Genomic DNA, 21,517 nt, shown 5'->3' on the forward strand with positions numbered 1-21,517 from the left:
TGGTTAATCAATGTGGGTTGTTAACATGGCCCAGGCCACCAACTCTGCCAATAAATTTCAACCAGGACTTAGAGAAAGGTGAGAAATTTAATGTGCCTGACACCTCTTTCTACTTGGCCCAGATTCCACTTGGAGATTAACCAGCAGAAACAGACCATATTTGAGCAGGAAAGAGAGAGGTTGGGGACAGTAAGCAGGCAGGAGTCCTAGGCATGTAGGGTTCCATGCTGAGAATTCCAGTATTGTGATAACATGGGATGTGGCGTATGGAGGCATCCAGTAAAATCATGGGGATAGCTCACGTTTGGAATAACAGTGGTGCAGGCAGCAATAGTGTAAGATTATGATTGTGTAGTACATCCACTGTCTGTCACAATAATGGACACATTGAAAGGAGAAGTGTGTGCCTGGACATGGACAAACACTTGCCTGGGAGTCTCAGACATTGCCGCTCTTAGGTATTTCCTTACTGCATGCCTGCATATGCTTACCCCTCTGTCAAAGGTTATGGTGTTACTGCATGGGCATTCAGTAAGAATGCTGTAACCTCTCCTTTTTTGAAGTGTGTGCCCAGGGGCCCTGAGACCTCAGACAATATTGTAAATTGGGTCCTTCACACCCTTCATTGTGCCATTGATATGCAACCAGGGCTTGCAGGCTTCTGGATAGGACTTGCTAGAATTTCCATAAATCTGGATTCACTTTTAGGATTGTACACAGACACTAGACAACGTGATCTGAAACAAATATTTGAGGAGCGTGGGGAGAACTAATGCAGCCAGATATGTAAATAAATGTGGGATTTGGTGGCCCTGGGCAGTTTGAGAAGAGTGATGAGACTCTAAAGGTTTTGTCCTCACAGTGCCAGTGCTGAGAGGGCAGAACAGTTTCCTCACTGGATTCCTTCATTGGCTGTGTGAATAAGACAGGACCAAAATCTCCTTTGACTTTTCTACAGATTATTTTATTACTGTTTTCTTCAGCTCTGCTAGAGACTGAAAGGTACAAGTGCTAGAATGCTTTCATATTAGTGCTGATGCCTTAATTCCAGCATCAGTCTTTCAGATGCTCACAGATACTGAAACTTGATCTGACCTGTCACTCTTTCCATGCTTTAATGGCAACAGTATTAAGCAAGCATGGCCATGAATGTATCAAAAGAGGGTCATGGATTGCATACACTTTTTATATATGTCAGCATAGGCTTTTGTGTAGAGCGTATGTGAGGTAAAGCCATTCATTTATAGGCTTTTCTTTTCTGTAGGGTATTCATGTGGGGGTAAATATTCTTTTTCAAGGCAGCATATAAATTGTTTCATTCTAGCACCAAGTTGTCTTACCACCACCACCCCGTTACTAAATCTGCTGTCCTGAACCACTTAGTCCTTGGAGGTTAGAAAAAAACAACACTGATGGATTTCATTAAGTGTGGGGGGAAGTGGAGGGGGTGAGATTAATTGTCCCTGGAGATGTTAGGAAGCCAGCAATGATGGACTTCTATTGCTTTTGGATTTAGAGTGCTTCAAAGGATCAAGAATAATTTATTCACCATTTATTCTTATCAGCACTACCTAACCTCAGCCAGTGGTATAGTGCAGCTGGGATGGAGGCTTGGTATTGAAGCCATAATGGACCCTTCCAGATATTTTGGACTACAACTCCCATCAACCCCAGTCAGCACAGCCAATAATCAGGGATCATGTGACTTATAATACAAAACATCTGTAGGGCTACTAGGTTAGGAAAAGTTGCCATAATAATAATAATAATAATAATAATAATTTTTGTGTTGCCTATCTGGCCGAAGCCACTCTAGGCGACGTACACGTTAAAATACAATAAAATACAATATAAATACAGCATAAAATACAATGCAGTCAGCAATAACCATTTTTAAATAGCAGCAGTATAAAACAATGTAGGGCAATCAATAGTACTTGCATTGATAAAAAAACAACATTTTTGTTGTATACTTTTTGAAGGGTTGTGGCTTTGGGGGTTGTCATGAGGGACACCTTCACTTCAGTATTTACCACTACACCTCTGCTTCTAGACGTAGAAGGACTGGAGGAAGCACAGTCAGTCAGTACCTTCAGTCTTTCAGTTTTCAGGGCAGCCCTATAGTCAGCCTTCCTTGTTAGGGGTGTGTGTGTGTGTGTGTGTGTGTACGTGTACTGCCTTCAAGTCGATTCCGACTTATGGTGACCCTATGAATAGGGTTTTCATGGTAAGCGGTATTCAGAGGGGGTTTACCATTGCCTTCCTCAGAGGCTGAGAGGCAGTGACTGGCCCAAGGTCACCCAGTGAGCTTCATGGCTGTGTGGGGAATCGAACCCTGGTCTCTCAGGTCATAGTCCAGCACCTTAACCACTACACCACACTGGCTCTACCTTGTTAGGTAGGGCAGTTACATTTCTAGGTGGGGCATTTTGGGGGGGAGGTGCATAGCTCCAACCAGTCCCACCCCTCACTGGTGGAGAGGATGTGAGGGCCAGGGAAAGGGAAAGGCAGTGACCTTCCCCCTCACTTCTCCTCCATCCAGAGAGAGTGTTAACTTACATAATGGGCAATATAAAGGTCAAGTTAACAGAAAATTTAGTATGAACACCATTAAATGACTGGTGTGTGACGATCCTACCAGCTGGCTCTACCTGTGATACTCCCGCCAGGGCCACCACCTGTCAGGATCTCGGTTTTTATTTGTTCTCTCACACGCTCTAGCACAGATCTCACAGGATCCCACTGCTAGGCAGCAGCACCAGTCACTCCCTGTAAACAATACTGCTAGAGACTTCGCCTTAGTCTCCCTATGGCTTGTTACTTTGTGTCTGGGTGCCCTTGCTGTCCACAACCCCCTTGTATCTTTGTCTATAAAGCATACAATCCTGGGTTGCTCTGGATACTTGACGATGTTACAATATCTCCCTTCACCGCTGCCACCATTTATTTGATACTGTTTCCCTCCAGCCTTGGTAATTACCCTGCCCTCCCTTCTGGTCTGTGTATCCCCAGCCAAGGACCAGGCTTTAGGTAAACCAATAAAAGTATTTATTTGATAACACCAGGTAATAACAAGATTACTTTAAGAATGTTCAACAAGCGAATGGTTTCATTTAGTGTCACTCTTTATGTTTCCAGTCTTATATATTCTGCCTAAATACCAGTCAAATATAATCCAACCCACAACCAACTCCAATCCACACTCCACAACCAATCACCAACAACTCCCCCCAGAACTCAACTGTCATCCTCTCATTTATACCTTCAGCCATTCAAACACTCAGCCAATCATCACCCAACATTCTCCAGCATTCTAGCCCATGTACCTCTTACTCAGTCACTTACCGTATATCACTTAATAAACCCGCACTTACCATATTTACAGATATTTAAATACAGGGACATCACACATACCAACCACAACAAGATTCCTATGAGTAAGGCAGAAACCTCAGCATCCCACAACCAGTCAGGATTCCTAACCCACAATCAAAACTAAAAAAATCCTGGCAGCCAGTCAGCCAAGGTCACAGAAATCTCCATGCAGCACAACCTGACCCAGGGGCTGCAGATAGTGCAGAATGCTGTGGCACTATTGCTGACATGGTTGTATCAGCACATAATATCTCTGCTCTGAAAACTGCACTGGCTGCTGATTTGCTACCAGGCCAAGTTCAAGGTGTGCTTCCCATGTTACAGATGCCACATAGTACTTGTTCTGCTCTTGTAAGAAACCAGTCCTTTCGTGTGACAGCACCTGTGCTTTGGAACTCCCTTCCTATTGACATTAGGCATACACCTTCATTGTACACTTTTCAGCACCTGTTAAAATCATTTTTGTTTAGGCAAGCCCATCCAGGCATGTAGAAGCTATTTTTTAAAATCTTTTTTTAACTCATTGATGGTTTCATTGTATTGAATGTTTTTAAATACCCATCTTTAACTGTTTTTGACCATAATTTTAATGTCTTAATTTCTTCTGTAAACCTCTTGGAGATTTTTTTTACAATAAAGTGGTATATAAATGTTGTAAATAAAATACATAAATAAATTTCGGAGTACTGTGGCCCTTGGGTCTCTTTCCACTTTTAGGAACAAAGGAATCATAGAATCATAGAATAGTAGAGTTGGAAGGGGCCTATAAGGCCATCAAGTCCAACCCCCTGCACAATGCAGGAATCCAAATCAAAGCATTCCCAACAGATGGCTGTCCAGCTGCCTCTTGAATGCCTCGTGTCAGAGAGCCCATTACCTCTCTAGGTAATTGGTTCCATTGTTATATGGCTCTAACAGTTAAGTTTTTCCTGATGTTCATTCAAAATCTGGCTTCCTGCAACTTGAGCCCATTATTCCGTGTCCTGCACTCTGGGACGATCAAGAAGAGATCCTGGCCTGCCTCTGTGTGACCATCTTTCATGTACTTGAAGAGTGCTATCATATCTTCCCTCAGTCTTTTCTTCTCCCAGCTAAACATGCCCAGTTCTTTCAGTCTCTCCTCAAAATGCTTTGTTTCCAGTCCCCTGATCATCCTCGTTGCCCTCGTCTGAGCCTGTTCCAGTTTGTCTGCATCCTTCTTGAAGTGCGGAGACCAGAACTGGATGCAGTACTGAAGATGAGTCCTAACCAGTGCTGAATAGAGGGGAACTAATACTTCACGCGATTTGGAAAGTATACTTCTGTTAATGCAGCCTAATATAGCATTTGCCTTTTTTTGCAGCCACATTGCACTGTTTGCTCATATTCAGCTTGTGATCAACGACAATTCCAAGATCCTTCTCACATGTCGTACTGCTGAGCCAAGTATCCCCCATCTTATAACTGTGCATTTGGTTTCTTTTTCCTAAGTGTAAAACTTAGCATTTATCCCTGTTGAATTTCATTCTGTTGTTGTCAGCCCAATGCACCAGCCTATCAAGGTCCCTTTGAATTTTCTTTCTGTCTTCCATGGTATTAGCTGTGCGTCCCAATTTTGTATCATCTGCAAATTTGATAAGCATGCTATGTACCTTCTCCTTCAAGTCGTTAATAAAAATGTTGAAGAGCACTGGGCCCAGGACCGAGCCCTGTGGTACCCCACTCCTTACTTCTGCCCAGTTTGAGAAGGAACCATTGGTAAAACTCTTTGAGTATGATTCTGGAGCCAACTGTGGATCCACCTGATAGTTGTTCCATCCAGCCCACATTGAGCTAGCTTGCTAATCAGAATATCATGGGGCACTTTGTCAAAAACTTTGTTGAAGTCGAGATATATTATGTCCAGAGCATTCCTACAGTCTAGAAGGGAGGTTACCTGATCAAAAAAAAAATGATAAGATTAGTTTGGCAGGATTTGTTCTTCATAAATCCATGTTGGCTCCTAGTAATCACTGCATTGTTGACTGCTTTATAATCTGCTCTAGTTTTTCCAGGGATTGATGTTAGGCTGACTGGTCTGTGGTTCCCCGGTTCCTCCTCCCCCCCCCCTTTTTGAAGATAGGAACAACATTAGCTCTCCTCCAGTCATCCGGCACTTCACCAGTCCTCTATGATTTTGCAAAGATAATAGACAGCAGTTCTGATTATTCTTCAGCCAGTTCCTTCAATGCTCTAGGATGTAGTGTATCGGGCCCTGGAGATTTGAACTCGTTCAAAATGATTAGGTATTCCTTGACCATTTCTCAATCAATCTCAAGCTCCAATCCTGCCCCTTCTACTTCATGTTTCCCAGGAGGGTCATAGACCCTTTTTTGGGAGAAGACTGACCCAAAGTAGGAATTGAGCACTCTTCTTTCTCATGTGTTGTCATTTTGCCATCCTCACTGAGTAGCTGTGCCACCATTTCTTTTCTCTGACTTTTACTATGGATGTACCTGAAGAAAGCTTTTTTGTTGCTTTTAGCATCCCTCACTAACGTCAGCTCATTCTCAGCTTTAGCCTTCCTGATGCCATCCCTGCAATTCCGTGATACCTGCCTGTACTCTTCCTTTGTGGCCTGGCCTGCTTTCCACTTCCTGTATGTGTCCTTTTTTGTTTTGAGGTCATCTCTAAGCTTTTTGTGAAGCCACATTAGCTTTTTCTGCTGTTTTCCCCCTTTTTCCGTGTTGGAATTGCTTGCCATTGTGGTTTTAGAATTTCCTTGTTTAGAAACTCCCACCCATCTTGGACTCCTTTTCTCATTAGGGTCGCCTGCCATGGAACAGTACTTACAATTGTTCTGAGTTTATTAAAATCAGCTTTCCTGAAGTCCAGGGTGCGCGTATGGCTACTGTCAGCTTTTGCTTCTGTTAAAATCAAGAATTCAAGTATGGTGTGGTCACTTTCCCCCAGAGTTCCCGGAACCGCCACTTCATCCACCAAATCATCTCTATTGGTTAGAATCAAGTCCGGGATAGCTGATCCTCTGGTTGCTTCCTCCACTTTCTGTAGGAGAAAGTTATCTCCAACACAAGTCAGAAATTTCTTGGAGGGGCCGTGTTTGGCAGAGTTTGTCTCCCAACAGATATCAGGATAATTGAAGTCCCCCATTACTACTACATCATGCCTCCTCAAAACATTGGCAATTTGATTTTCAAAAGTTACATTCTCGTCTTCTCCTTGATTGGGTGGTCAGTAGTAGACTCCAAGCACCACATTCTTTTTATTACTTGCCCCATTAATTTTAATCCAGATACTCTTGGTGGAGCTACCAAGCTCATCTTCCTGTATTTCTGTGCAAGGATATATATTTTTAACATATAGCGCGACTCCACCTCCCTTTTTATTCCTTCTGTTCTTTTTGAACAAGTTATATCCTTCAATTGCTGTATTCTAGTCATGGGAGTCATCCCACCAAGTTTTAGTTATACCTATCAAGTTGTAATTACCCTCCTGTATTAAGAGTTCAAGTTCGTCCTGCTTGTTTCCCATGCTCTGCGCATTAGTACACAGACATCGAAGACCATGTGATTTGTGGCTTGGCTTCCTTACTACATTTTTCTGAGGACTGTTACTGGGCCCTATTAGAGCCAATCTCTCTGTTCCCGTTACTGTGCACAAGCCTTCATCAGTCGTTACCACCAGGTTTACGTCTCCCTCCCTGTTAAAGTTTCAATTTAAAGCCCTCCTGATGGACTTCTCCATGCTATGGCCAAACATATTCTTTCCAGTCCTTGTGAAGTGCAACTTGCCAGCAGTCCATCTTCCAGGAAGCATAACCCATAGTCTCAGAATCCAAATCTCTCACGTCAGCACCACCTTCATAGCCATTCATTCACATGGAGTATTTTTCTTTCCCTTTCTATTCCTCTTCTAAGTACTGGAAGGATGGATGAAAAAACTATCTGGCCCCCAAAGTCCTTGAGTTTCTTTCCCAGAGCTTCAAAGTCTGATGTGATTTCTTCATAGCTCTGTTTGGCAGTATCATTTGTTCCCACATGGATGAGGAGAAAGGGATACCTGTCGGTGGGCTTGATGAGTGATGGCAACCCTTCCGTCACATCTCTAATCCATTCTCCTGGTAGACAGCATACCTGGCGAGTCCATGGATCTTCTCGGCATACTTGGGTTTCGATCCCACGCAGTAGGGAGTCTCCCACTACTAGTACTCTTCTCTTCTTGTTGTGGGGCGTGGTTTCATTTCCCCTGCTTGATTGAGCTTCAGCCTTTTGCTCGTTGTCGCACGGGGTCTCCTGTAATTCTTCCACCACAGGCTGTCCTCTAGTCTCATCCTTGAGTGGTTGAAAGCAGTTCCATAGTTCCACTGGTGAAGGGTGTCTTCTAGCTCTTCTGCTTCTAACTGTCACCTTTCCCCATGGAGTTTCCTCCACTTCATTGTTCATTTCCAAAGCAGTCTCCTCTTCTGCTACCACATGCTGTTGTTCTTCCACCTCCACTTCTCTTTGCTGCTGTTGTTCCAGAGTTCTGTCTAAGAACTCTTCATCTTCTCTTATAGTCCTCAGTGTGGCCACCCGTTCAGAGAATAGCCATTGGGTGATTGTCTTTCAGCTCCCTGGCAGTTGTGCTGTGGGGTGCCACAGGTACCATCTTGTCCCCCATGCTGCTTAACATCTATATGGAGCCCTTGGAGATTTAGGGCGAGGTGTCAGTAGTATGCTGATGATACCCAGCTCTATTTCTCAGTAACATCTGAATCGGGAGATGCTGTCTAAGCCCTGAACCGCTGCCTGGACTTGATGGTGGGCTGGATGAGGGCCAATAAACTGAGTCTGAATTCTAGCAAGATGGACACGCTGTGTGTTGGTGGTTCCCGAGTTCAGATAATTGGTCAGTTTCCTGCTTTGGATAGGGTCGTACTCCCTCTGAAAGAGCAAGTCCGTAGTCTGGTGGTGTTCCTGGATCCATCTTTGTCGCTAGGGGCCCAAGTGACCTCAGTGGTTAGGAGTACCCTTTACCAGCTTCAGCTGGTAGGACAGCTGCAGCTGCTTCTGGACGTGTAATGCACTCTATGTGGGGCTGCCCTTGAGGTTGGTCCGGAAGCTGCAGCTGGTGCAAAGTGTGGTGTTGAGACTGCTCACTGGGGCAGGGTATCGCACAAAGCCCTATACATCTTATCCCTTATATACCCAGTCGATCATTGAGCTCTGCAGGTGAGGGCCTCCTGCAGATACCATCTTATCAGGAAATATGTTTTTAAACATGTTTTTAAATGTATTTTAAGGTCTGTTTTTTTAAAACATGTTTTTTAATGTATTTTAAGGTCTGTTTTTATGATGTTTTAAAGTATTTTTAGTGCTTCTGTTTGCCGCCCTGGGCTCCTGCAGGGAGGAAGGGCAGGATATAAATCAAATAATAAATAAATAAATATAATAATGCATACACCCCATATAATAGTTTATTGTCAAACCAGTTGATCATTGCAGAACATTTCTATACAAGTATTAGTTTCCTACATAATAAAAACTGTGATACCTACTTAAGCCCCTCCTAATTGCTTTAAAAAATAGGATTGGAGGGGGAGAGATTTACAACACAAACACAATCCTTTACTGTGTTCACTCAAAAGTCCCATTAATTTACAGCACAATCCTAACCGTGTCTACTCAAAAGTAAGTCTTATTAAATTCAATGGGGTTTACTCCAGGTATATGGGATTACAGTGCAGCTTTACTCCCAGAAAAGCGAGTATTGGATTAAAGCTTCATATTGGGAATGTTTCCAGAACACTGCCCTTTTTGACAGCCCAGGAAAGCTTAAACATGTTTGACTCCTGCACACAAGAGAGAAAAAAACTGAAAGCTATATACTTACTAATTTTATGAGATTGTCAAATAAGCAGGAAAAAAACATTTTCTGGCATTGCAGTGGGGTCTAGGCACTGGCTGGAGGTCAACACATCACAACCCTGACTTCACTTATTGGCTACAAACCTGAAAAGGCGGGATTAGAGCAGCCAGCTACAAGCTGATTTAACAGAAGTTGCAGAGGGGGCGGCTGATGTTTTGGTGTATATCTTGTGAACCAGACCACCCAGAAACTTTTTTTTAATTAAAGTTGAGAGTCTGGAGATTAAGGTGACTCACCTGGACACCCAGAGAGGACCCCCAAAATCCGGAGTCTCCAGGCAAAAACCGGAGACCTAGCAACCTTAAACTGCACACATTGCGAAAATCAGAAATTAGGCCTTAGTTACAGCCTAGGAGGCTAGCCAGCCAGCTAACTGTATGGTGCACAGCAGTGTTTCTATTCCTCTAGAGCTGTTTTTATCATTTGCCATGTACTCAAGAAAAAGAAGAAAAAATAGCCACTGTGATTGTGAGTACAGGGAGTGTTATAAAAGAGTAATGGGTGACTTAAAATGATCAGAAAAAGTATCTATCCTAGATTGTCTTATTTCACCCTTAGCAATAAGCACCCAATCAGATGGTCCCAACATATAAAACCGATTCTGGCCCGCTTGCACTGGCTGCCTCTATGTTTCCGAGCTCAATTCAAGGTGCTGGTTTTGACCTATAAAGCCTTACACGGCTTGGGACCACAATACCTGATGGAACGCCTCTCCCGATACGAACCTACCCGTACACTATGTTCAAGATCAAAGGCCCTCCTCCGGGTGCCTACTCCAAGGGAAGCTCGGAGAATGGCAACAAGGGAGAGGGCCTTCTCAGTGGTGGTCCCCAAAGTATGGAATGACTTATGTGACGAAGTGCGCCTGGCGCCAACACTGTTATCTTTTCGGTGCCAGGTCGACTTTCCTCTTCTCCCAGGCATTTTAGCATGTGTTTTATATTGTTTTAAATTTTTAAATTGTGTTTTAAATTGTTTTTTAAAAGATGTATTTTAAATTGTATTTGTTTTTAGTTACTGTAAACTGCCCAGAGAACTTCGGCTATGGGGCTGTATACAAGTTAAATAAATAAATAAATTCTGCTGTACTCACCATAATAATTGCAGAATAAACAATCTCTTACCCCAGGCAAACAAGACAATCCAGGGAGCAGAGTCTAACTCTAGTTCATAAAACAAAGTTCTAATATTTAACTCTTCAAGGGTCATATTACTACACTTGCTGTTTTTTTCAGGATCACTTAAGTAATTATAGGGTGATTGTTACCATGAAAAATCTACCCTCAGTCAGAGAAAGTCTTGAGTGAGAAAACTTTTGGGGGCTCTCCCAAATGAGGCTTTTGTTGTACACACACCCAGCCTTATTCACTGAATATTTCAGAGGGACCTATATTTAAATTGACCCCATTCTTAAAACAAGATGTCATTCTTTAAATGGAACTTGTTATTTTCTGTAATGTCACAAATTAAAAAGACAATTTCCCAAAATAATCCTGGTGGAGGGGAAGGACGGGCTCAAGGGGGGCAGTGCCCCCATTTCCCCCCAACCCTGCAAAAGGGCTGTTTCAGGGGCATCTACATATATCTTGGCCTAATCTTACAAGGCAATTCCTATGTTTTCTAACTCAGAGTTAATAGACTGATGACAGAGGAGACTACATTGCCTTTGATATGGCAATACTGCAGGCAGAGAAGCTTGCATGGATAACCAGATTGGTAGTGTTATTGACCTTCTGCATATAGACAGTAAAACAATGCAGTGCCAATAGAGCTATGAACAGCTTCCCCGTTCACTTCCTCCAGAGCTTGGAAAAGTTACTTTTTTGAACTACAACTCCCATCAACCCAATCCAGTGGCCATGCTGGCTGGGGGTGATGGGAGTTGTAGTTCAAAAAAGTAACTTTTCCAAGCTCTGACTTCCTCCTGCAGTCATTTCAAAACCCATTGTTCTGGTTATATCAATGTTTATGCTTATACTCAGTGGGAACACCCAGACCACTGCTGCTGAATAATAAGTAGAATCCCTCATCTGCTGTTCTCTAACACTTCTGAATTGGTGTCTCAACAAAGCACTGCATGGAAATGTCCACATAATCTTAGCATATGCAATTATACCACATACTTGAAAAATACAATTTTCGTTCATTCCAGTGCAAGAGCGTTAAGAATCACTACCCTGCAAGTGCCACAAGATTTATCAAGTTAAAACTGTGTGTGTTGGTAATGTAGATGATGAGTTTGTAGGCTCTGAAGGGTGCTGGCTGGATGCCACTAGAAGAGGACAGGAACTTTCCCTCCTGACACAGAGAACCCCAATTGTAATTGCTGTGTTCTGGAATAATGGCTTTGCACTGGGAAAAACAGAAGGGAGTATGATTCTATGAGTAGAAAAAGAGGAAGGCCAAACAAGAGATGGATTGATTCCATAAAGGAAGCCATAGACCTGAACTTACAAGATCTGAACAGGGTGGTTCACGACAGATACTCTTGGAGGTCGCTGATTCATAGGGTCGCCATAAGTCGTAGTCGACTTGAAGGCACATAACAACAACAACGAGGTACCATTCCCTGCTCAGACATTGACAGGAATGTTCTGCTTCCACATGAACAGCAGGTATTTTTGGTTATGCCTTGTGCCTGGGTCTTACTTTTTATTGCCTAGCATTGATATGTGTAGGGAAATTTTCCAAGTTTGGAGAGCAAAGTTAAACCATGATGGGTTGTAGTTCTCCATTTAGCACTCTGTGTCAAAACCTCTCTGCTCAACTTCCCACCCTCAATGCTAAGAATGGGAACATGTCCCTAGAAGGGAAATGAGCAGTGATGGAAAATGATAGCAGCATCCTGAGTCCTCCATTTGCAGCCAGTTGTTGTTTCCCAAGGAAGGAGAAGGTGGGGGAGAAGATCTATTTATATCACCTGGACTTTGCTGGTGATTTCCAAGATACATGCATATTCTTTTCAGAATTCTTCTCAGGAAAAACAGGTTGGCTATTTTTAATCACGTTCTCAAAAATTGCCTTCTAACCTACCCCTTCTTGGTGTGTGTGTGAACATTAACTTGCTTTATTTATTTGGCAGGTTGGGGTTGGTTGACAACTCCATATTTTACAGACCTACCAATTCTAATTTGACATGGTATCTTTGGATGGTATGTTCATAAAGGAATGTGTGTATCTATCTATTTGTGTTGTTGGTTTGAATAAAATTAAACTTAATAAAGGCAAGAGTTAGGCAAGTCTATAGCCCATATTCTGATTGGCAAGCAATCTATTTTCTTCATGTGTGAACTACTGATTTCAGGCCTGGACTGAAAAATGCATTAATTTAGGTCTATAATATACCTTTTGCAGCAAGTCTGAATGCATACATTCTGTGTAGGCTTAGGAATCCCCCCCCATTCAGTATGTAGGAGAGCAGCACATATAGAAGAAATGCCCAGAGAATGGCTTCTGATATGTTATTTATTTGTTTATTTAATTTATATCCTGCCCTTCCTCCCAGAAGGAATCCTTTAGTTTTCCTTTAGTATGTCCTCACAGGAGAAGAACATTCTGGAGGCAGGTGGAGCTTCTTTCCAATCTTTCAAGTAAAACAAGTGTTTACAGGATCGTAATTGGTAACTTACTGTAAAATACAAATGACCAGGATTACAGCAATAGTATTATTTCATGGCTATTGTTGTAACTCCTGTCACTTTTATGGCTGGGCATATGACACCTAAAAAGTAAAAGCCTGAAAATAAGCTGTCAAGGGCAAAGCCATGAGATTGAATATAACTGCTGAAGAGCCCATCTGCAAATTAACATAAGCAAAGTAAACTTCACCAGACATGAATGTCAGTCAGTTAATACTGGTATTACCAAACCAAGTGAAACAAAGACTTTATGTGTTGCTGTGAAAAACGTTTTATGGGCTGCAGTGGTAAGTCCAACTAAATTCAGCAAGATTTACTTGCATGCAAATATGCTTAAGATTGGGCTGATAAAATGTGATGTTTTGCTTTTAATATAACTTTTGAAATATGATCTGCATGAATTAAAACATTTTTAGCTTTATCTGAGTGAACTTGAGTATGAGGCAGAGTGAATCACTGGACTGTAGTGTATCAGATGAAACCCAAGTGTGTACAACAAGCTATTTTGGATTCCAAATATTTATTTATTTATTATTTGATTTATATTCTGCCCTTCCTCCCAGTGGGAGCCCAGGGCGGCAAACAAAACACTAAAAACACTTTAAAACATCATAAAAACAGCCTTTAAAATATATTAAAACAAAACATACTTTAAAACATTTATTTAAAAAAGCTTTAAAAATATATTTTAAAAAGGTTTAAAAACATACTTTTTAAAAAAAGGATTAAAAACATATTAAAAAGCAATTCCAACACAGATGCAGACTGAGATAAGGTCTCTACTTAAAAGGCTTGTTGAAAGAAGGTCTTCAGTAGGCACCGAAAAGATAACAGAGCCTGTCTAATATTTAAGGGGAGAGAGTTCCAAATGGTAACTGGCGCCACACTAAAGGTCCATTTCCTATGTTGTGTGAAACGGACTTCCTGATAAGATGGTATCTGCAGGAGGCCCTCACCTGCAGAGCTCAGTGGTTGACTGGGTATTTAAGGGATAAGGCAGTCTTTCAGGTATCCTGATCCCAAGCTGTATAGGGCTTTGTGCGATACCCTGCCCCAGTGAGCAGTCTCAACGCCGCACTTTGCACCAGCTGCAGCTTCCGGACCAACCTCAAGGGCAGCCCCACATAGAGCACATTACAGTAATCCAGCCTGGAGGTTACCAGTGCATGGACAAAAGTGGTCAGGCTACCACGGTACAGAAACAGCTGCAGCTGTCTTACCAGCTGAAGCTGGTAAAGGGCACTCATAGCCGCCGAGGTCACTTGGGCCCCTAGCGACAAAGATGGATCCAGGAACACCCCCAGACTACGGACTTGCTCTTTCAGAGGGAGTATGACCCTATCCAAAGCAGGCAACTGACCAATTATCCGAACTCAGGAACCACCAACACACAGCGCCTCCATCTTGCTAGGATTCAGACTCAGTTTATTGGCCCTCATCCAGCCCACCATCAAGTCCAGGCAGCGGTTCAGGGCTTACACAGCCTCTCCCCATTCAGATGTTATGGAGAAATAGAGCTGGGTATCGTTAGCGTACTACTGACACCTCACCCCAAATCTCCAATGGCTTCATATAGATGTTATTATTATTATTTTATTATTTATTAGATTTGATTAGACACCCATCTGGCAGAGATTAGTCTGCCACTCTGGGCAACATACAGCAAAACACAAATACAGTTCATATAAAAACATAAACAGAGAGCATTAAAAATTAAAGGTTAAGACACCCCCAAAGCAGCACACAGCCAGCCTAACCCCCTTCCCACGCCTGGTTAAAGAGCCAGGTCTTCAAGGCCCGACAGAAACAGAGCAAGGAGGGGGCCTGGTGAAAGTCGGTTGGCAGCGAGTTCCATAGTGAGGGAGCCACTACTGAAAAGGCTCTGGACCTGGTCCTCACCAGTCTCGCTGCTCTTAATGGGGGAATAAGAAGTGAACCGTTCGAGGAGGATCTTGTTAGCACCCGGTGCCCCTGATGAAAATGGAGGCGATTCTTTAGGTAGAGTGGGCCGGCTTCAAAAAGGGCCTTAAAGGTTAAGGTTAAATGTTAAACAGCATGGGGGACAAGATGGTACCTGTGGCGCCCCACAGCACAACTGCTGGGGAGCTGAAAGACAATCACCCGATGGCTATTCTCTGAACACGACCTTGGAGATAGGATCAGAACCACTGTAAAACAGTGCCTCCAATACCCATCTCACCAAGTTGGCTCAGAAGGATACCACCATCAATGGTATCAAAAGCCGCTGAGAGATCAAGTAAGAATAACAGGGTCACACTCCCCCTGTCCTTCTCCTGATAAAGGTCATCCATCAGGGCAACCAAGCCCGATTCAGTCCCATAACCAGGCCTCAACCTAGACTGGGATGGGTCAAGATAATCTGTTTCATCCAAGAGTACTTGCAATTGCTGCGCCACAACCCTCTCAATCACCTTCCCTAAAAAGGCGGTATTTGGAACCGGTCGGTAGTTGTCACAAACCAATGGGTCCAGGGTGGGCTTTTTCAGGAGTGGTCGAATCACCACCTCTTTCAGGGCAGCTGGAACCACTCCCTCCTGCAATGATGCATTGACCACAATCTGGATCCACTCGATCAACCCCCCTCGGCAAGCTTTAATAAGCCAAGAAGGGCAAGGGCGAGAGGACACATTGCTGGCCACATCATAGCAAGCACCTTGTCCACTTCATCAGGCCACATCAACTGAAACCGTTCCCAAGAAGTTGCAGCAGATGTTGCACTGGACACCTCACTGGGGACTACAATAGATGTGGATGGGGCATCAAGTTTGCTATGGAGGCGAGCAACTTTGCCCTCAAAGTGCCTTTCAAACAATTCACAGTGGGCCTCTGAAAGATCTAAAACTCCATTTCCTGGAGTTGATGTCAACCGACCCCTGACAATACGGAAAAGCTCCACTGGACAGCTACTTTGTTATGTAAATTTGTATAGATATTAGCAGAGATAGTAAATACTAAAAATTTTTATATTTTATTAGGTGGGCTGTACTGCCTGAATCTATTAAAAATCTGTTTTTATAATCATCTTTCCTTTCATCAGACACATGGTAACTAGAAGCCTTGGTTTTTGCCTTTTCAGTCTGTCTTTGTTTAAAGTCAGGCTTTGCTCCTGTCTGACACTATCGCAATCTCTTTGAAGTTGATTAGATTAGATTAGACAGAGCTTCCTTCTGTGTTCTTTGCCCTCTTGTGGATTCAGGCAATGACTCATGTCTCTTATCTTTTCTCTCTCTGCCAGTAGTGAAATTTGTTTTCTCAGACATAGCCTGTTCCTGTCTCTCCTTAAAATTGTGGTCCTTCAAATATGATATAATCTGATTCATATTCTGGTCTGTCTGTTGTAGCACTCAAGCAGTTAATTTATCACGCTCCTGAAGAGAGCTCAGGAGCAATGCTTTTTGCATCTCATCATCAATTTTTCTTCCACATCTCTCCAGTTCTTGGAGCAGTTCTGTGAACCTTTCTAGATGCATATTGAGACTTTCTGCCTCTCTCAGAGTAAACAATTCCTTGTAAAGGAACATTACATGATTTTTAGACTTTCTGTCATATATTTCTTCTAGCTTCTGCCACATTTCCTTCACATTCTTACATCCTATGCAAACATTTAGTGCCTCATCTGATAATGCAGGTATAAGAGATTTCACTTGTGCATGCTTACGTCTCCAAGATGCTGTAGCAGTTTCATCCTCTGTTGAGGGTTCAGGATCACTCAGGATTCCATACAGATCCTCTCCTTCCAGGAGTGCAGTCATTCAAAGACTCCAAACTGCATAATTGTCCTTCTCCAGCCACGGGAACGTTAGCCTTTAGTGTTGATTCTCCAGCCATCCTTTCCTATCTTTTGTTCTGCTTTTCTTTCTCTAACTTAAAGTCTCCTTTTGTTGATCTCTTTGTAAATCACACACAGTTCTTAGCCTTTTTAGCTTTTATGCACAACTTGCAATTCAACTTAGTTTACTGGGCCACTATAACCCTTTGTTATGTAAATTTGTATAGATATTAGCAGAGATTGGCAAGAGTCTGAAATGCTTGTGTGCCAGTGTGTGTGTTTACCTAAGTAGCAGGCTTTTACCCTGTATTGAGATCACTGAGACTTAAGACTTAGTAAAATAAGAAAATCTACTTTATTTATAGAAATACATAGTAGATAGGAAAGCCATACCCAGTTCTAACTAAGTTGGAGACGCAACACCCAGGAGAGAGAGAGCAGAGACAAAAGGTGTCTCCTCTCTCTCGGACAGTCGAAGAAGAGAAGAGGAAAGGGCGGAAGGTGGAGGGGCAGATAAATTTCCCTAAGCATCTCAGTCTAATGACGGAAGGAAATCAGTCAGAGCATCAGAGGTAAAGGTAGTCAAGCCTAGCCATCTGGAGGACCCTAACTCTATTTTCCTTCTAGAACATAAACAAAAGAACAAAACAGGAGTTGCTCTTGCCCCACTTCCAACATACTTGAGGATGTGATTGAGGCAGAGAAGTGGGCCTTCTTCTCTGCCCTCACCTCCACACAGTAGGCACTGTTATAATGTTTTACTTGAGCCCGATCAGCCTCACAGCACGTCTTTTGCCACTTGCACTCTAGCTGTCATCCAACCTGTTTCATTGCCATTAGCTCACTGGTGTACCAAGGTGCAAACCAGGCTCCACAGTGCTGGAGAGAGCACTTGGGGACAACCATGACAAGAGCTCGATGTGCCTTGTTGTTCCACAACATGACAAGGGCTTCAATAGGGTCACCTGCTCTATCTACTGGGAACTTCCTCAGGGGATTCAGGAATCCTGTGGATTCCATTAGGTTCCAGGGGTGGACCATCTTAATCTGTCCATCCCCCCTGCAGGGAATGATTGGAGCCATAAGTCTAAACTTCACCAGGAAGTGGTCTGACCATGACAATGGGGTGACATCCACCCCTTGTATCTCCAGACCACCCCTTCCTCCATGTGGAGCAAAAACCAAGTTGAGGGTGTGCCCTGCCCTATGCGTTGGGCCTGTGACAACTTGAGACAGCCCCATGGTCTTCATGGAGGCCATGAAGTCCCAAGCCAGAACACTAGAGGCAGCCTCAGCATGGACATTGAAATCACTTCCAATATCACAGCTGAAGTGGTCTACGCCTATCTCCTTGGCCTGACACCAGATGCAGGCCCTCACAGCCAGCTCCAAGACAGCGTGGTTTCCTGGTGACAGAGATGGAAGTTCTGTAGACCACAGCAACTCCTCCCCCCATCCCTGTAGCCTGTATCCAGGAGGGCAAAGCTGGGTCAGATCAACTCCCAGCTCACCCACCCAAGTCTCAGTAATGCACACCAAATTGGCACCTTCATCCACAATCAAATCATGGATGAGTGTGGTCTTATTGTGTACCGATATTGAGGGTGGGGAAGTGAGGAATACCTTTGAAACTATGGTTTATATTATCTACTTCTTTCCCAATGTTTTTTGTCCTGATAATATTCCATTGGTGAATTTATTTATTTATTTTTATTTATTTATTTATTGCACTTGTCTACCGCCCCATAGCCGAAGCTCTCTGGGCGGTTTACAGCAACCAACTGAACACATGGAACTGAGTTCTTGTGGATTTGCAAGGAGATTTAGGCAACCAGACTATAAAGCTTCTTTGATAAGGAAAGCCTTAGCTCTTTGGTCTTCATCTACTCATAAGAAGTATCTCCAGGATACTTCTCAATAGGTTTGCCTTGTGTTCTCTTTTACTGGAATGCCTTTTGTGGAGAATGTTAGTAAATGTTCTTGTTCTTGTTGCTGGGGTGAAGAGAATGTACCACTTCAGTTATGGAATTCACTCCTGCAAGATGTGGCAATGCCTACCAATTTAGATGACTTTAAAAGGGGATTAGACAAATTCAGGGAGGAAAAGATTATCAACGGCAGTGGCTATATGGTACTATATGCTACCTCCAGGATCAGAGGCACCATTTTAAAATGCATTTTAAAATGGAGGCTTTTCTTCTTTCACTTAACCCAGAGGCAGCAGGGGTTGGGGCAGAGATTGGATGGGTGGGTGGGTAAAGAATATTTTTCCCCTCCCTGCCACCATTGCTGGGGTAAGCACTCTGGAAAGGAGAAGCAGTGTCCATTGAATGGAATCCACTGCCCCCTTCTTGAGGACGGCACACTCCTATCGCCCATCAGCTTGTTCTAGAAAAGCATCAGTTGGAAGTCCACTTTAAGCTCCCGATTGTTCCTTTGAAGCCCTGTCCTTACCTGCCCCATACATGACATCATGCGTAGGTCGGGTGGGCATGGCTTCCCCAAAACAGCCTTGGGGGTCAAATGGAGAGGCCTGGGGGGCTGCAGTTGGTCCACAGATTAGAGGTTCCCAACCCGTCATACTCCCTTGGCAAGCTTGAATAAGCCCACAGGGTCAAGGAAACATGTTCCAGGCTATGGTCTGAAGGCACTTAAGGCCAGCTCCCTCATGTCTGGTCAGTGCCTGGATGGGAGACTGCCTGGGAACCATATGTAAGCTGCCTTGGGTTTCTATCATGAAAAGAAAGGCGGGGTATAAATAAATAAATAAATGTTGTTGGCCACATCATTGCAAGGACCTTGTCAGGCCACATCAGCTAAAACTGATCACATGCTGTTGCAGCCAACTTTGCACTAGACTTTGCAGTAAGATGGTCTTACCCCTTATATATGCAAGGTACACAAGAAGATAAGGCTTTTTCCCCCCGCCAAAGGTTTTCTTTTGGTTGGACTGCCAGATGAAAGACTCATAACGAATAGACACTAGTCCTGTTTGTATGACCAGCTAGGTATAGGCTCTGTGCTGATGAGTGGAGGTGGAGCCTGCTGCCACAGTCCTATCCCCTTATGTTCCATGTGTTCAGTTGGTTGTGTATACAAGGACACTGCAGGGCTCCTATATATATCAGTTCTGCAAAACAATATTCTTCTCCAATAAATGGTACCAACTGCTAAAAATATGTTGAGTTGTGTTCTACTGATTGATGCCTTAGAGCAGGGATGGGGAAGCTGTGGCCCTACAGATGTTGTTGGACTACAGTTTCCATTATCCATACCCAGCATGGCTAAAGGTTGGGTTGGAGGCAGCATGGGTTGGAGGGAGTTGCATCTGCGGAAAGTTAACCACCCATGTCTCAGGAGAGGCAGCTGAGGTGTTGAACCAGTGCTTGGAGGCAGTGATGGACTGGATGTGGGCCCATAAATTAAGGCTGAATCCAAAAAGACAGAGGTTCTATGCGTCCAGGGTTCTCACGTCCAGGAGGTGGAAAGATGGCCTGTTCTGGATGGAATTGCTCTTTTCTTGAAGAAGCAGGTCCTCAGCCTGGGGGTACTCCTTGATCCAACACCGTCACTGGAGGTTCAGGTGGCCTCAGTGACTATGAGTGCCTTTTTTCCAGCTCCAGCTGGTTCACCAGCTTCGGCCCCTTTTGGACAGAGAAGCCTTGACCACAGTGTTCCATGCTCTGATAACTTCCAGACTGGATTATTGCAATGCGCTGTACATGGAGCTGCCTTTGAAGATGACTCAGAAACTTCAACTGGTCTAAAATACAGCAGCCGGATTACTGGTGGGGTTCCTTTTAGAACTGATATAACCCCTATTTTAAAACAGCTGTATTAGTTGCCAGTTCGTTTCCAGACCCAGTGTAAGGTGCTCACGTTAGTGTTTAAAGCCCTAAATGACTTAGGTCCCAAATATCTGAAAGACCACCTCCTTCCCTACAGACCCTCTCGGAAGTTGAGATCAGCAGAGGGGGCCCTTTTGGTAGTTCAGCCACCCTCAGAAGCTCGGGGGGTTGCCTAGGAGAGGGCATTCTCTGTGGCAGCCCCTAAGTTGTGGAACTCCCTCCCCATCAAGGAAGGAGACTTCATTGTGCAACTTTTGACAAATGCTGATGATACACCTCTTTACCCTGGCCTTCAATACCTGAGATGTATATTTTTAGGACCCACCCCATTTTCTCTGATGTTGTTTAGGTTGTTTTTAATTGTTTGAATTGTGTTTTCAAATTGTTGCAACCCACCTTGGGACCTCTGGGTGAAGGGCGGGTAATAATAATAATAATGATGATGATGATGATGATGATGATGATGATGATAATAATAATATCCAATCAGCTAAGCTCACACTTTCATGTTAATCAGCTGTATTACTTGAACAGCAAACAACTTGTAAATGCAGATGATCAAATACTTAGCTATACAGAAAGTTGAATCTGACTGACTTAAAGGTTATGTGCAGCCAGTCCTTCCATACTGCAATTTATGGCAGAGAATAATGCCACAGGGAGGCTTTCCTTCTTTTCAGAACTGATGTGTGTTATGTGCCTTCAAGTCTATTACAACTTATGGCGACCCTATGAATCAACGACCTCCAATAGCATCTGTTGTAAACCACCCTCTTCAGTTCTTGTAAGTTCAGGTCTGTGGCTTCCTTTATGGAGTAAAACCATCTCTTGTTTGGTCTTCCTTTTTTTCTACTCCCTTTTGTTTTTCACAGCATTGTCTTTTCTAGTGAATCATGTCTTCTCATAACCTCAGTTTCATCATTTTAGCTTCTAGTGATAGTTCAGATTTAATTTGTTCTGGCATTCAATTATTTGTCTTT

The 21,517-nt window shown here is 43.4% G+C and overlaps 1 protein-coding gene across 5 annotated transcripts in view; it reads left to right on the top strand.

Annotated features, from left to right (window-relative positions):
• Positions 1 to 21,517, top strand: part of SEMA3F (semaphorin 3F) — a 239,519-nt gene that overhangs the window by 22,993 nt on the left and 195,009 nt on the right. Inside the window, exon 1 of one of the 5 annotated variants that reach the window (XM_061617798.1) lies at positions 13,166 to 13,186. The exons of the other annotated variants lie outside the window; for them this stretch is intronic. Coding sequence (XP_061473782.1) covers positions 13,174 to 13,186 — 13 coding nt within the window. The 5' untranslated portion in view covers positions 13,166 to 13,173. Of the gene's footprint in view, positions 1 to 13,165; positions 13,187 to 21,517 lie in introns of those variants that run through there. 5 annotated transcript variants of the gene reach the window in all.

Source organism: Rhineura floridana, chromosome 3 (genome assembly GCF_030035675.1).
Source record: "Rhineura floridana isolate rRhiFlo1 chromosome 3, rRhiFlo1.hap2, whole genome shotgun sequence".
Classification (NCBI taxonomy): Eukaryota; Metazoa; Chordata; class Lepidosauria; order Squamata; family Rhineuridae; genus Rhineura; species Rhineura floridana.